Genomic DNA, 15,765 nt, shown 5'->3' with positions numbered 1-15,765 from the left:
GGAACTCCTGTTATTATTATTTTTATACTCTTTACAGATAACTAGAGCTCAGAGAAATTAAGCAACTTGCCTAAAAAAACTGATACAGATGAAATTTGAATTTAACTCTGCAGGCTTCTATGCATGAACAGAAACTCTGAAAATTTCCTGCATCCACCACAGAGCCTTGGCTTTCATACTGTATGACATGCAGGTCACATAGGGTGGTGACAGTACAATGATGCCAAAGGACTGAGGAGCAGCCCTCTTCCCAGGGCAAAGCTTTTCCAGAGTTTCCTTCTCAGGTGCCCATCCTCCCAAAGACCATAGTTGCCTTAGGATGACACAGTTTCAGAGTTCCCTTCAGGGCTCAGCAGTTAACGAACTAAACTAGGATCCATGAGGATACAGGCTCTATCCCTGGCCTTTCTCAGGGGGCTAAGGATCTGGCATTGCCGTGAGCTTGGTGTAGGTCACAGACTCGGCGTAGATCCAGCGTTGCTGTGGCTGTGGCATAGGCTGACATCTGGCAGCTCCGATTTGACTCCTAGCCTGGGAACCTCCATATGCTGCAGGTGCGGCCCTAAAAAGCAAAAAAAAAAAAAAAAAAAAAAGTTGATACAATTTCTTTCTTTAAGAAAAAACATTGAAATGTAAACTATTGCCCTAAAAGATTCCATGCTCTTGGACTCAATTACAGGAGCTTTGGGAGCACCATTTTTATTGGAGGACCCAGCAAACCAATTCCTACGTCTCAAAAGACACATATATTTGCAGGATTACTGGGACTCAGATTACAGTCCGAATACGTGGGGAAGCACACTGGCTAATCAGGTATTTGCATTAGAAATAAATGGTCCTTCACCATCTCTCTTTTTAAATAGGTGTGGCATCAGCTGGCATTAATACCCCACCAGCCCAATCCATGATTTTTCCTCTTTAGCTGCCCTGGGCTGTACCTGCTCTTCCGTCTCCATGAACTGGCTTTTGTCTGGTAAATTCCACCTCCTCCTTCAAAACTAAGATCAAATATCCCCTCCTTTCTGAAGCCTTTTCCTTCTTTCCAGGAAGGCGTACGCCCTTCCTTTTTCTCTCCCTTACTCAAGCTGTTCACATGAATTGTTCTCAAATGTCAATCTGGAATTATTTTCTTATTCGCCCAACCTCCTTACCTAGACCACAACGGTAAGGTGTTGTCTTATCTATCAAGGTAATTATTTTCAAGTTTCAGTGAATTAATTATTGCACATTTGGGTAGTTAGATGGATGGATCATGGTCACAATTTAGTTCCCTCTTAGATTTTCAGTAGCTAATATTCCTCTGTGGTAATTATCCAAGCCTTTAATGTCATTCCTTCATTTACTTACTTTTTATACATTTTCCTCCTATTTATCTGTATTCTCACTCCAAGAGAAATGAAGTAGCTTTCATAAGCCAGCTTTGTTTCATGCTTACCTTTTCAATGCAAGACAATATTGAAACTCCAGGCCAAATGAAATTGTTGAATTGTCTGAGGATTACAATTATTCATGATTTCCCTCTACAATTTAGCAATTTAGAAAACAAAGGAGTACAATTAATTAATTAATTAATTCCTTAGCTTATTTATTCTTTCTTTTCACATGTATCAGGCTCTTGCCATCACCAGGCATGACAGTTGTATAAAATAATAAAGGAATTGAATATCCTTATTTTTCTGGGGCCGGGGTCCTATCCTTACTCTGCTCGGCTGGATTTTAACTGGTCTGTTAGGATCAGCTTGTTTCTGCTTAGCATTCGTTGATGAAAACAACCAGCTTGAATAATGCATTGAGTTTTATGCCTGTTTTCTTCTCCAACAGGCATCATTTAGAGGTATTAAAACAAGACATTTGCTTATTTGACAAATTAAATAATTACATAAGCTGGTAGACTGTGTCTTATTTATGGAATATTGAAATTTTCAAGTGCACTCCTGCCTATAATTGTAGACCATTGCTGTAATCAGCTGACAGATACCATAATGTAACAAGACTCTACTACACTGGTTCATACTGGGGCCCCAGACATACTGCAAAACATTTGAGCATAGAAGTAAACAGATCACTAGAAGTATGAAAACCAAACCTTACTTGATATTATTCTTCCACTGTATATCGCTCAGTCTTTGGGGAATATCTGCAAGATAATCAGAAAAATTGATACAATGTGTTCTAAATACTCAGAGATCATAACTTGAGTTTCCTTTTTTTGCAGGCTTATGAAACATGGACTGCTTTGAAAACAACAGCACAGTATTACCTGAATGTGAATAATTTGCCCCATGACACATCTACTGCCCAGTAAATCTGCTTTGCTGATAGCCAGGATAGCAAAAATAGTGGAAGCCAAAAGGGGCAATGTCTCCAAACCACTAGATTTGGAGACCTCAGGGCAAATCCATCCCATCTACTAAATTATTTATTATGTCTGCCTCATGAAGCTATTGAAAGGAGTAAATATGAAAATCCCTGTAGAGACCTAGAATTAGAAGCTCTCAATAAATTGTTGCTTTTAAAAATGAGAACTAAAATAAAGACTGTAGTAATAAAATTTACCAAATGGGAAAAGGAAATAAAAAAACAAAACAGTAGTGTCATTAAAATTCCCTGTCTGAAAGGAAAAAAAAAAAAAAACCGTTCATAGCTCTTGCTTTCTATTACCTCTTCTTTGAGAGAGTTAGTTCACTTTTTGTTCAAGGAAGAAAATGGGATCTCTCATATGGAACTGGTCCTCTGCTCTTTTCTTCAATACTTGTCACTTCCTAAAGTCAGTCTATTCCAAGACCATACTTGTGAATTTTTTTTCATCAAAGCTGTACTGCTTTGGGCAATAGAGAATAAAATCTTAGCTCATACTAGGGAACAGATGATGACTCAGAACCCACTGGAAGCCACCCACCTGTAAGTCTTCCTGAGAAATTTTGTCAAATTTACGCAAGTTTTATGTTCCAGCCCATAATATATTTTTGTTTGTTTTGATATGAAATAATAATTTTTAAAAAGTCTCAAATCCATTATTACTCATTTTCCATCCCCCTAAGCCCCAGCCCTAGTAACCACTAATAAACTTTCTGTAGCTATACAAAAAAAAGAAATAACCTTTTGAATTTACTGGCCCTATGTTTTTATTAATATTTCCAATAACATGGAAAAATTGATGCTACATAAAATTGCACTATGTTTGTCCATGGAATACCACTTCAGTACTCAAGATTGAAAAGTACTGAGGAGATGATATAACCAATCACCAACACTCCCTTGAAATCACAGATAAGTGACCTTTTGCCTTCAAAAGTCGATTTCTCTGTATACCTAGGTCAACTGTTCTCTGCAGAGATTTCTTTTGGTAAATAGAAGCATCTCCTCAAGACTATAGTTGGTCTTATGTGATCTTTTATTTATTTTTTTTCTTTTTGGCCACACCTATAGCATATGGAAGTTCTTGGGCCAGGGATCGAATCTGGGCTGCAGCTGCAACCTGTGCCACAGCTGCAGCAATGCTGGATCCTTAATCCACTGCGCCAGGTGATCAAACCCATGCCATTACCAAGACAATGCTGGATCCTTATCTTGCTGTGCCATAGCAGGAACTCCTTATGTGGTCTTAAAACAGCTTCAGGCACTTTTTCAGCAGGAAAAAATCAGATGCCACGAAGCTGCACTATAAAGATTTTGGTCCAGCACTTTCTTCTCCAAAAGAACACCAGTAGCTACTCAGTATTCTCCATTTTTTTATTCCATCCCTTACAGGTGTTTTCAGTGAGAATTGAGACTAATGCATAATTTATTATGTTAACTGCTATCCATTTCTAATACACATAAACATAGATTTTTAAATCAAATCACAAATGAATGGACAAAAGAAAGAAATAGAGGAGTTCCCGTCATGGCGCATTGGAAACTAATTTGACTAGAAACCATGAGGTTTCGGGTTTGAACGCAGCTTGGATCTGGCGTTGCTGTGGCTCTGGCGTAGGCCGGCAGCTGTAGCTCCAATTAGACTCCTAGCTTAGGGCTGCACCCATGGCATATGCACCCACAGCATAAAAAGACAAAAGACAAAAGAGAAAGAAAGAAAGAAAGAAAGAAAGAAAGAAAGAAAGAAAGAAAGAAAGAAAGAAAGAAAGAAAGAAAGAAAGAAAGAAAGAAAGAAAGAAAGAAAGGAAAGAAAGAAAGAAAGGGAAAAAGAATCACCTGGTTTTGCACTAAGAAATAAATTTGACAATAATATACTTTGCTACCACAAAGTTCTAATCTTTGTTTAATATAAATGTAGAATGCCTATGTATTGGTCAGGGTTCCCCAGAGAATTAGAATCAATAGAATGTGTATATAAATAGAAAGAGATTTATTTTCAGGAATTTGCTCATGTGTTTATAAATCCTGACAAGTCCAAAGCTACCCGTCTGAAACTAGCCCAGCAAACTGAAGACCAGAGAACAAGTGTTACAGTCCAAGTCCTATGGCCATCTGCTGGCAGGAATGCCTCTTGCTCAGGAGAGGTCAGCCTTTTGTTGTATTCAGGCCTTCAGCTGATTGGATGAGGCCTACCCACATTACAGAGGGCAATCTGCTTTATTAAAACTTAACCCATTTTAGTGTTAAGCTCATCCAAAAACACCATCATAGAAACACTGAGAATAATATCTGACCACATATCTGGGCAGAGTGGCCCAGCTTAAGTTGGCAAATAAAATTAATTAGCCATTACAATCTATTTTAAGTTATTTAGATTCACACATTCACACAGCTGGGATGAGAGCAACATATGATAGGAAAAAAAGAAAAGGACTTTCATGTGCTCATTTTACTCATTATAACACAAGAAAGAAGCTTGGTGGGTTGTGGGGCACAAATAATGGGAAATTATAAGTTAGTTGCCAAGTTGATTTTTTTTGTTTTAATTAATTTTTTTGGTCCTTTTTTTGTTTTGTATTTTCTAGAGCTGCACCCATGGCATATGGAGGTTCCCAGGCTAGGGGTCTAATCGGAGCTGTAGCTGCAGGTCTTCGCCAGAGTCACAGCAACACAGGATCCGAGCTGTGTCTGCGACCTACACCACAGCTCACGGCAACGCCAGATCCTTAACCCACTGAGCGAGGCCAGGGACCGAACCCGCAACCTCATGGTTCCTAGTTGGATTCATTAACCACTGAGCCACGATGGGAACTCCCCAAGTTGATTTTTATTTAGGTAACACTGAGAAACGATTCTGCCATTATGTTGTTAGCTGATCAAACAAGCATGGAGAGGAGGTTTCTTGTCTAAACATAACTTTATGAGAAATTATTAGAAATTAATATATCAGAACACAAACAAAACACAAACAATCTAGGTCTACCAAAAATAATTTATCTAGAAATCTACTTCCACACAGCTGAACAGGAAGCAGTGAATATTCAGTTGTATAGATAGGACTTAAGAAAACCCAGATACTACATATTTAGCATCCACATACAAAATTAGCTTAGACTACAACCCAACTCAGTGTTTAAAGAATTTGATTATATTACTGTACCAATTATATGACTAATTTAACTGATTATTTTCCAAATAGCATGTGAATTAATATAAGTGGCTTTTTTTTTGGTGGGGGGTGTTTTTTAAGTCTATATCTAATTTATAAACCCTGGGAGTTCCCGTGGTGGCGCAGTGGTTAACAAATCCGACTAGGAACAATGAGGTTGTGGGTTCGGTCCCTACCCTCGCTCAGTGGGTTAAGGATCTGGTGTTGCCGTGAGCTCTGATGTAGGTTGCAGACGCGGCTTGGATCCCGCGTTGCTGTGGCTCTGGGTAGGCCAGTGGCTACAGCTCCGATTCAACCCCTAGCCTGGGAACCTCCATATGCCGTGGGAGTGGCCCAAAGAAATAGCAAAAAGACAAAAAATAAATAAATAAAATAAAATAAAAACCCTGTATAAGGTGCTTTAAGTCTGTATCTAATCTATAACCTTATGTAAAAGCCTGCCTATTGGAAAACTGAAGACTCTTTCTACATTTTTATGAGTCCAGAACAAACTACAGCAATCTGGACAATATTAGCAAAAATAGAGAGGATGAGAGGCTATACTTTACATCGCTTACTTCCTGAGACTCTATATAACCTCTGTGGCTGGGGTGTTTACATGTTCTACAGCAGCATTAAGAACATAAATGCTCTGGTGATTCTGAATTTCTAAAGTAGATGGTTTTCATTTTAAGGTCTAAAGGAAACCATGTTGACTTGCCCTCTTTTTCTTGATTAAATCGGCCCACTATTTAAGTGGAAGTGGCTGGTAATGACATTCCTACTAAATTCAGAGTCCCTGAAACTTCGGTGCAAAGTTGAGGCTCACCAACCTCACTCTTATATAAATAGTATTCTACTAAGTTCTCCTGCATTTTTTATAGAGCCAGTCAACTAATATGCCAAAGATCACACTGACCCTTTTAATGGTCTCTTGGACCCTGTACCCTCTAGAATTCCTGCAATGCTGTTTCACACAGTTCCCCAGTGGACCTTCCAATGCTAAATTAGCCCAAGGAAAGAATTCAAGTCTTCCTTCAATGTGATGCATAAGAAGCACTGTTCTAATATTATTATATATCCAGCTCAAAAAGCTGTTCCTTTAAAACTTTTGACTGATGAATAAGAATGGAAATGATGTTCCTTATTGAGACACAGACTTTGCTGTGTACTATACTAGATAGCACTATATACTTAATCATATTGAATTATGATAACATTCTAATAAAGTAGGTCTTTCAGATCCCATCTTAAAGAAAAAAAATTAAGGGTTAGATATATTCCTCAGATATAGCTAACTGGAGGTAGCTCTAAAACAACTATTAGAAAGTCTAAAGTACTGGCTTCATCATTACTAGTTATGTCATCTTGTAAAGTAACATATCTCTGGGCCTCAGTCTCCTCTTCTGATTATGAGAATAATTAGACCTACTTAATGTGAGAAATACATACAATGATACAAATAAAGCACTTAGAACAGTATTTGGCATGTAACTAAACACTCAAGAAAAGTTAGCTATTATTCTAACCTTGTCAAAGGTTACATGAAAGCCCATTCTCTTTTCACTATTTCATAATTTTGCTCCCGAATTCTGTCATCCAGAACTCAAAGCTCCCTATGATCTGGTCCCTCTCTTATTATTTCATCTACTGCCCTCAAATGCTCTTGCTACTTTGCATCATTTATTGATTTATTTATTCACTTATTTAACAAACACTATTGTCATCTTTCTTTTGCCTAGTCAGGGTAGAGGTACAAAGAAGACTGAGACACAGTCCCTTTTGTAAAAGATAAGCATCCATTTATTTATAGAGATGAAATACAGAAACTCAAATTACAAATCATTTATGCACAGAGGATAGACATCTTCCTTGTGGAAGTTAGGGAAGGCTTCACTGAGGAGATGGCTTTACATTTAGGTTTCAAAGGGCACATAAGAATAATATGTATATGCCATCACTATAATAAAAACTTTTCTATTTTACTATGGTTTATAATTATAGTATATACTTATACAATTCTTATTATAGTATACATTTATACTGTTATGCTATTATAGTATGAGCTTTTTAAGATCAAAATTTACATGAGATTTATATTTGCAACTCCACCAATACCCAGGATGGTGTCTGGTACACAGCAAGAAACTTCTGGATAAATTGGTACTGATAAGGAGGATGCCTGACAAGAAGGTAAGCAGTATTCACAAGATTTTCCTGTTACCTTTTGCTGTAGACTGAATGTTTCCCTCCCAAAATTCATATGTTGTATTTTAACCCCCAATGTAGTGAGTTTGGAGGTGGGATCTTTGCAGCTCATTAGGTCAGAGAGTGGAACTTTCATGAACGGGATGAGTGCCCTTAAGAAAAAGAACTCAGAGAACTCACCTGCCCTTTCTGTGATGTGAGGACACAGCAAGAAGATGGCCATCTAGGAACCAGGAAGCAGGCCCTCACCAGACACTAAATCTATTGACACTTTGATTTTGAACTTCCCAACCTCCAGGATTAAGAGAAATAAATTTCTATTGTTTATAAGCCACCCAGTCTATGGCGTTCTGTTACAGTAGTCCAAATGTACCAAGACACCTTCTCCTATCAGTGGCCAAACAAATAAGATATAATTTATCCACATTCTGTCCAGTGAATCAATAAGAAAACTGAGTAAGAACTCAATAATATTTTTTCATTTCTGGCTCAGTTTCATCTACACAGCAGACCCAGTCTCAAAAGACATCCATTCTCCTGTGCCAATTCATTATAATTTAAACAGAATAAGTAATGGATGGGAGTACTGTACATATAGAAGGAATTAAAAATGAGATTATTTATTTTCATGTGCTGCTTTTACTTATTCCATTTATTTTCTTCAAATTGATCTAAAACATCTTAGGCAACTGAACCAGCAGAGAATATATATATATCTCACACTGTTATCTTCAATAAGAGCAACAGCCTGAATGAATTTTATTGAACGTAATTTAGCATTGAATGGTTAAATATATTTACTGCCCATCTGAAGCAGCGATATTGCCAGACTCCTTCAAATTAGAGACAAAAAATAAGTGTTCTGAGATTACATCACAAATTGGAACTGTCATGGAAGGCAGTTCAAATGGAAAAATGAAATATATTATCTAAATTCAAAATATTTTATGCCATCCATCACAGTGACAAGAGCAGCTGCATTTTCTCCTTCTGATCATAATATTAGAAAATAAGCTAATTGTCTTTAACAGACAATTTCAGGAAAGGTATGCCTCCTTAGCCCTACCCTCTTTTGCCCCACCAAAAGTACATTTTAAAAGGGGTTCTTTAATGATCTTTAATCCAGGCAGTAACTACCGGGAGGAAAAAAATGACTTGTAGTATAGTTAAAATTTTAAAAACCATTAAATTTACCACACATAGACTCTCCAACATTTTTCCTGATGGGCTTAAAGTTTAAGTCTTGGTTGTACCCTCCGCTTGTGGGATGAGAAGGATGTAGTCTGTTATTTAAGAATGTAGTCTCTGGGAGTTCCCATCGTGGCTCAGTGGTTAATGAACCTGACCTAGTATCCATGAGGATGCAGGCTAGATCCCTGGCCTCACTCAGTGGGTTAAGGATCCAGTGTTGCTGTGAGCTGTGGTGTGGGTTGCAGGCACAGCTTGGATCTCCCATTGCTGTGGCTGTGGTGTAGGCCAGCAGCTACAGCTCCAATTTGCCCCCTAGCCTGGGAACCTTCATATGCTGCAAGTGCGGCCCTAAAATGACAACAGACCAAAAAAAAAAAAAAAAAGGGAATGTAGTCTCTGGAGCCAGAGGCCTGGAATCATAGTTCCCTGGCTATTACCGTCTCCTTGGTCATGTCCCTTAGCCCCTCTGTGGCTGAGTTTCCCATCTGTGAAACAGAAATGAAAAATGCACCAACCTCAGTGGGTGGAGTGGGGCTTGCATTAGATAAACTTCTGATATATCATAGGCTCTCTATAGATACTCTCTTGCAGTAATGAATGCACAAATCTCCACTTTGGTTTCCAAAATAGATTGAAACATTAGGAAAATTCTTCATTTTATAAACACTCAAGGGTTCCTTTTTTTTTTAAGCTAGAAATATACCCGATTATAATAACAGTGTAGAAGAAATTGTCTTCTAGGGACCCCGGCCAACAATTTTATCATTTGAATTTCTGCTTTTTAGTTCACATACCAACACTGATCATTTTCCCTTAATATACCATAAAATAATTACCCAAATGATGACAACAGGAAGAAATTAAAATTCAGGGAATGCCAAGTGTTGGTATTTCCAAAACAACAGAGCTTAATTTTATTATTGCTCTGCTTTCTAAAGAATCTCAAACATTGACCCCACAGGTCAGTGAGGTACATTTGTGAGCTTTCTATCTCTGAGATACCACAATTACTTTGTGCTGAGGGTCAAGGGCCTCAAATTTAATGAGGGGGTCCCCATGTGTGTACACTATGATGATCAAAGCACCACAAGGAAGCTACAGCAGCAAAAGTGTCTTGATGGCTTGACGTCTGCCTGTAGCTCTGACCTCATCCTGGACTCTCTTTTGTAACATGTTCCTGGAACACTGGCCTTCAGCATCATTATAAAATATGCCAAGTCTGCTCCAACCTCAGGGACTTATGTTTCCCTCTGCCTGGATTCTTCTTCGCCTGAGGTTCATAAGGTTGGCTTTTTCTCATCATTTAGAGCTCAGCTCACAAGGGATTCTCCTCAGAGAAAGCATCTCTGACCAACTAGTCTTAAGTAGCTTACTGCATTAGTCTACTCTTGCCCTTGTAAATTACCACGAATGTAGGGGCTTCAACAAAATGAATGTATAATCTTACAGTTCAGTGGGTCAGAAGTCCAACACCCAGCTCACAGGTGTCAAATGTCAGCATGGCTGTGTTTCTTTCAGGACAATCTTGGTGAGAATCTGTTTCATTGTCTTTCACAGATTGGAGGAAATCCTCGGAAGAAAGAATGGTCCCTTTCTTCCATCCACATAACCAGCAATGTTGCACATTTTGCCACTTTATCCATCATCGTCACATCTTCCCCCCCAACCCGCCCCCACACTCAAATACACACACACCAGAGCTGAGAAAGCCTCTCCTTTTTTAGGGATTTGTGATTAGATTGGACCTGCCTGAATAATCCAGCATAATCTTTCCCTCTCAAGGTTCTTGATCACTGCAACATCCCTCTTGCCATAGAAAATAACACACTCACAGATTCCCAGGGTTATGATGAAGATATCTGTGGAGTCTCATGGTTCTACATACCACACTTAACTCTCCCCTAGTCTCTATTATGTTGCCTTTTTCTTTCTTGTTATGTTTGGTAGCACCTGAAGAAATTATCCTAATTTAGTCACTTATAGTTTATTTATTATATATTTCTTTATTATATAAAAATCCTTCCATTTACTCATTTCCACTAAACTATTCTGTAATATTGAGAATAAGAATTTGATCTACTTCGATGACAGTAGTAACCTCAACTCCGAAAGCAGCATCTGGCATGACATAGGCACTCAATGAATTCTTGTTAAGTGAATAAATAAAATCAGCTTCAGTAAATGATGTAAGCTCCAGAGAAAAGCTGCCTAAATTAAGTCTTGAAGATAGATAAGGAGATTGTGGGGGCGAAAATTAGGGATTGGATTCTCCAGCCTGTGCAGAGAGCAGAGTCACTGTAGAATGACAGTAGTTCTCTTGCAGAAGTGACAAGGGATGAGAGAGGCTGGAAAAGCGAGTCAGAGGCAAATCACCAAAACCTTTTCTGACTTCGTCTTGCATGTAATAGGAGTCATAGAATGGTTTTATATTGAGGAGTAACTTGATTATCTCTGCATTAGGGAAAACGCAATGTCACCAATGTCACTTTCAAAGGAGATTATTTGGAGTAAGGCCAAATGGGAGGCTTAGAAGTGAGTTTTGTCCTATCTCCCAAGATTTTAGCTGATTAATCTGATAAGTGAAAGAATACCAAAGTGTTATGAGAAAATTGTTAGTAGAAAAATCCATCTTTGCCAGGTAATACATATTACAATAGTTGACCATTGGAGATAATTTCCTTCTTTTCCCTAGCAACTGTGAAAGATGTTGGAAGCATATTGGGCTGTCTTTTTAAAGTTTTGTGAAATCTTAAAGAGGACAGCTCACTGCTATAAAATATATATAATTTTTAAAAACCCTTAAAGATTCCTTTTATATGTTCCATTCTAGCAGGGTCATATAGAGTTACATTTGGTAAGATATTCCAGCTGTATTTTTCTCAATTGCTCCAACTGTACAATGGTATAAACAAAACACTGCTGTGTGATTATGGCTTACAACTAGGTGTGAGAGAGGAAAGAGTCAAAGACCACCTCAAAGTTTCAAATGGATAATGAAGCCTTCGAAACCAGAGAAGACTGATGACAGCAGGAACATCTGATAGGTTCACAAGGTTAGGAGATGCCATGTATGGTTTTGCAAACATCTAATTTCATGATCTATTTTCATTTCAATCTATTTTATATTCAGATCATATTATGCACAAACACAGGTGTTAGATTTAGAAAGTTACAAACTCACTAATTAAGATTTTTATATGAAAAAGACAATTAGCTAGTGCTACTCTGGCAAAAGCAAAACAGACAAGATATCAAATAAGTAAATAAACAACAATTTATTTGATAAATTGCAGAATTCTTCCCTCACTTCTCTTTTTGTCTCTCACTTCTCCAGTGATTAATTTTGAAAAATTTAATAAAATGCATGACCAGTTAAATATTAATAGTTATAGATTTTATTACTTTCCAGTTTAAAAGTTAAAAAAATCAAATTAATAGTTTCATAGAAAATACTACATTTTTTTATAATTCTTTATGTGACCAAAAATAATCATGACCTTCTTCCTTATCGTTGATGGTTAGGACTGCCTCTTTAGATGAATCATGTTTGAGGCATTTTAGGGGAACTAAGTTGGGGAAAATGATTCAACCACTTTAACATACTGACTTACATAATTAAGGAAATTCTGATTGTATATGGAGACCTACACAAATCACTGATGATATGAGAGAAGAAAAATGAATTTTAAAGCTGCCAGCATATCAAATGCTGGCAATAATGCAGACCAACAGAAAGTCATTCATCGCTTATGGGAATATAAAATGGCACAACCATGTTGGAAGATAGTTGGCCAATTTCTTACAAAGCTTAAAATAGTCTTATTGTAGGATCCAACAATCCCAGTCCTAGGTGTTTATCCAGTAAGCTGAAAACATATCCACACAAAAGCCTGCATATAAAATTTTATAACAGCATTACTCATAATTGCCAAAAACTGAGTCCCTCAATGGATGAATAAATAAAGTATGGTACACGCATATGGTGGAATATTATTCAGATATGAGCTATCAAGCCATGAAAAGACATGGAGAAAACTTAAATAGATACTGCTAAGTTATAGAAGCCAGTGTGAAAATACTACATACTGTATGGTTCCAACTATATGACATTCTGGAAAATGCCAAACTATAAAAGAATAAACAGATTCATGGTTGCCAAAGGTTTAGGGATGATAAATAGGGAGGGATAAATAAGAAAAGCACAGGAGGTTTTCTGTATGGTAGATAATGACATTATTTATCTGTCAAAATTCATAGAACTACAACACAGAATAAACTTTAGTTAATAATAATGTATAAATATGGGTTCACTACTTGTAACAAAGGTACCACACTAATGCAAGATGTTAATGGGGGAAATGGCGTGTGTAGGGCTGTGGCATATGGGAACTCTATATACCATCACCTCAATTTTCAGTAAATTTAAAACTACCCTAAAAAATAAAGTTTAAAAGTTCCCATTGTGGTGCAGTGGTTAACGAATCCCATTAGGAACTATGAGATTATGGGTTCGATCCCTGGCCTAGCTCAGTGGGTTAAGAATCCAGTGTTGGAGTTCCCGTCGTGGCGCAGTGGTTAACGAATCCGACTGGGAACCATGAGGTTGCGGGTTCTGTCCCTGCCCTTGCTCAGTGGGTTAACGATCCGGCATTGCCATGAGCTGTGGTGTAGGTTGCAGACGCGGCTCGGATCCCGCGTTGCTGTGGCTCTGGCGTAGGCCGGTGGCTACAGCTCCGATTCGACCCCTAGCCTGGGAACCTCCATATGCCGCAGGAGCGGCCCAAGAAATAGCAACAACAATAACAACACAACAACAACAACAACAACAACAACAACAACAAAAGACAAAAGAATCCAGTGTTGCTGTGAGCTGTGGTGTAGGTTGCAGACTTGGCTTGGATCTGGTGTTGCTGTGGCTGTGGCATAGGCTGGTGGCTGTAGCTCCAATTCAGCCCATAGCCTGGGAACTTCCACATGCTGAGTGTGCGGCCCTAAAAAGCAAAATAAATAAATAAATGAAAGAGAATAAAAGCACTATTCTGACATTATAAAACTATGCACGTGCCAACATCCACACCTGCCTTCTAGAATATTTTACTTAAAGAAAGGATGATCAGTTATTCAGGTGTAATTATTAACTGAGCCTCTCTTTGTTCTCAGAAGTGTTCCATTTGGGATAATTTACATGATCATTGCACTTAGAAGGAAAAAGGGAAGTAACATCTTTCTAACATTTGTCTTGGAATACAAGGAATTGGACTATGCCCTTTCCTTAGGGACTCACTTAAGCCTCACAATGTTCCCACGAAGACGATTTTGTCCTCCCCAATTTGCAGATGGAAAAACTTGAAGCTCAGAAGCTCATTTCCTTAAGACTATACAATTCATCACTGGCAGATCCTGCAGTTAAACCTTCATCTCTAGGACTCCAAAGCTCATGCTCTTTCTACTCTAGTATTTAAAAGCCAGGTGATCTTGGATATTCTTTCTAGACTTTGTAATTCTTTTTTTTTTTTTTTAAGGGCCACACCCACAGCATATGGAGGTTCCCAGGCTAGGTATCTCATAGGAGCTACAGCTACAGACCACAGCCATAGCAATGCCTGATCCGAGCCACCTCTGTGACCTACAGGACAGTTCACAGCAATGCCAGATTCTTAACACAATGAGCCAGGCCAGGGATCAAACCCACAACCTCATGGTTCCTAGTAGGATTAGTTTCTGCTGCGCCATGATGAGAACTCCCTAGACGTTGTAATTCTTGAAAGAATTCTATGGTAGTTATACCTAAAAACCTCACATGCATGGTACTATGGCACTAGAAAGTAGAGATTATATATAAAGACAGTTTTATTTATAAAACTCCTGAGGATATTTTTCAATAAATTATGATGATATCACAGTTTTTTTCTGTTCCATCCCTGGGTCATCTGACAACAATGACATCTGTAGTCCATTATTTTCCATAAGTACAGTGACAGGTAGCACTTAGATATATTGTATTGCAGAGAAAAGCTATTAATTTGTGCCATCACATCTCTGCAGCCAGGAAGGCATCTCTGGGGAAGAAGGGGGTCCTATGGGCCATGGCAGCTCATTCTTCTGACTGATGGGATATAACAAACCAACCCATTTCTTTCTTTCTTTTCTTTTTTTTTTTTTTTGTCTTTTTGCTATTTCTTGGGCCACTCCCGTGGCATATGGAGGTTCCCAGGCTAGGGGTCGAATTGGAGCTGCAGCCACCGGCCTACACCAGAGCCACAGCAACTCAGGATCCGAGCCGCATCTGCAACGTACACCACAGCTCACGGCAACACTGGATCGTTAACCCACTGAGCAAGGGCAGGCACTAAACCCGCAACCTCATGGTTCCTAGTCGGATTCGTTAACCACTGAGCCACAACGGGAACTCCCAACCCATTTCTTTCTTTCTTTCTTTTTCTTTCTTTCTTTCTTTTTCTTTCTTTCTTTCTTTCTTTCTTTCTTTCTTTCTTCTTCTTTCTTTCTTTCTTTCTTTCTTTCTTTCTTTCTTTTCTTTCTTTCTTTCTTTCTTATCTTTCTTCTTTCTTCTTCTTTCTCTTTCTTTCTTTCTTTTTTTCTTTTTTTCTTTCTCTGTCTCTTTCTTTCTTTCCTTCTTTCCTTCTTTTTCTCTCAGTTTGAAGACTAAAGTTTCCTGGCCAGTTCTCCCATACACATTCTTCTCCTTTACTTCCCAATTCTCAGTGTACATTAGCCATCCTGGCTGCTTGACATCATTCCAAAAAAGAAAGGCCTGCCTTGGGATAATACTTTGATTTGTGACAGAATGCTAGTAGCAGCTACTAGATTAAAAGCTATTTTGCCTCTTATCTTCTTGCCTT

General features: G+C 38.2%; 1 protein-coding gene across 1 annotated transcript; it reads left to right on the top strand.

Annotated features, from left to right (window-relative positions):
- Positions 1-657: 657 nt before the first annotated feature.
- C1H3orf85 (chromosome 1 C3orf85 homolog) lies at positions 658-2,305 on the top strand. Its single transcript, XM_047752957.1, has 2 exons — positions 658-813; positions 2,216-2,305. Exons 1-2 carry the CDS (start codon positions 658-660, stop codon positions 2,303-2,305), a joined length of 246 nt encoding a protein of 81 aa, XP_047608913.1.
- Positions 2,306-15,765: the final 13,460 nt, after the last annotated feature.

The sequence above is a fragment of the Phacochoerus africanus genome, chromosome 1 (genome assembly GCF_016906955.1).
Source record: "Phacochoerus africanus isolate WHEZ1 chromosome 1, ROS_Pafr_v1, whole genome shotgun sequence".
NCBI classification, from domain to species: Eukaryota; Metazoa; Chordata; class Mammalia; order Artiodactyla; family Suidae; genus Phacochoerus; species Phacochoerus africanus.
This window is presented reverse-complemented; position numbering and strand designations above follow the sequence as displayed.

Bases quoted from the DNA above. Each gene is read 5' to 3' on its own strand.
- C1H3orf85 (XM_047752957.1), top strand. From the start codon at position 658: ATGCTCTTGGACTCAATTACAGGAGCTTTGGGAGCACCATTTTTATTG. The intron at 814-2,215 runs GTATTTGCATTA...CTTTTTTTGCAG, and splicing joins GAAGCACACTGGCTAATCAG to GCTTATGAAACATGGACTGC.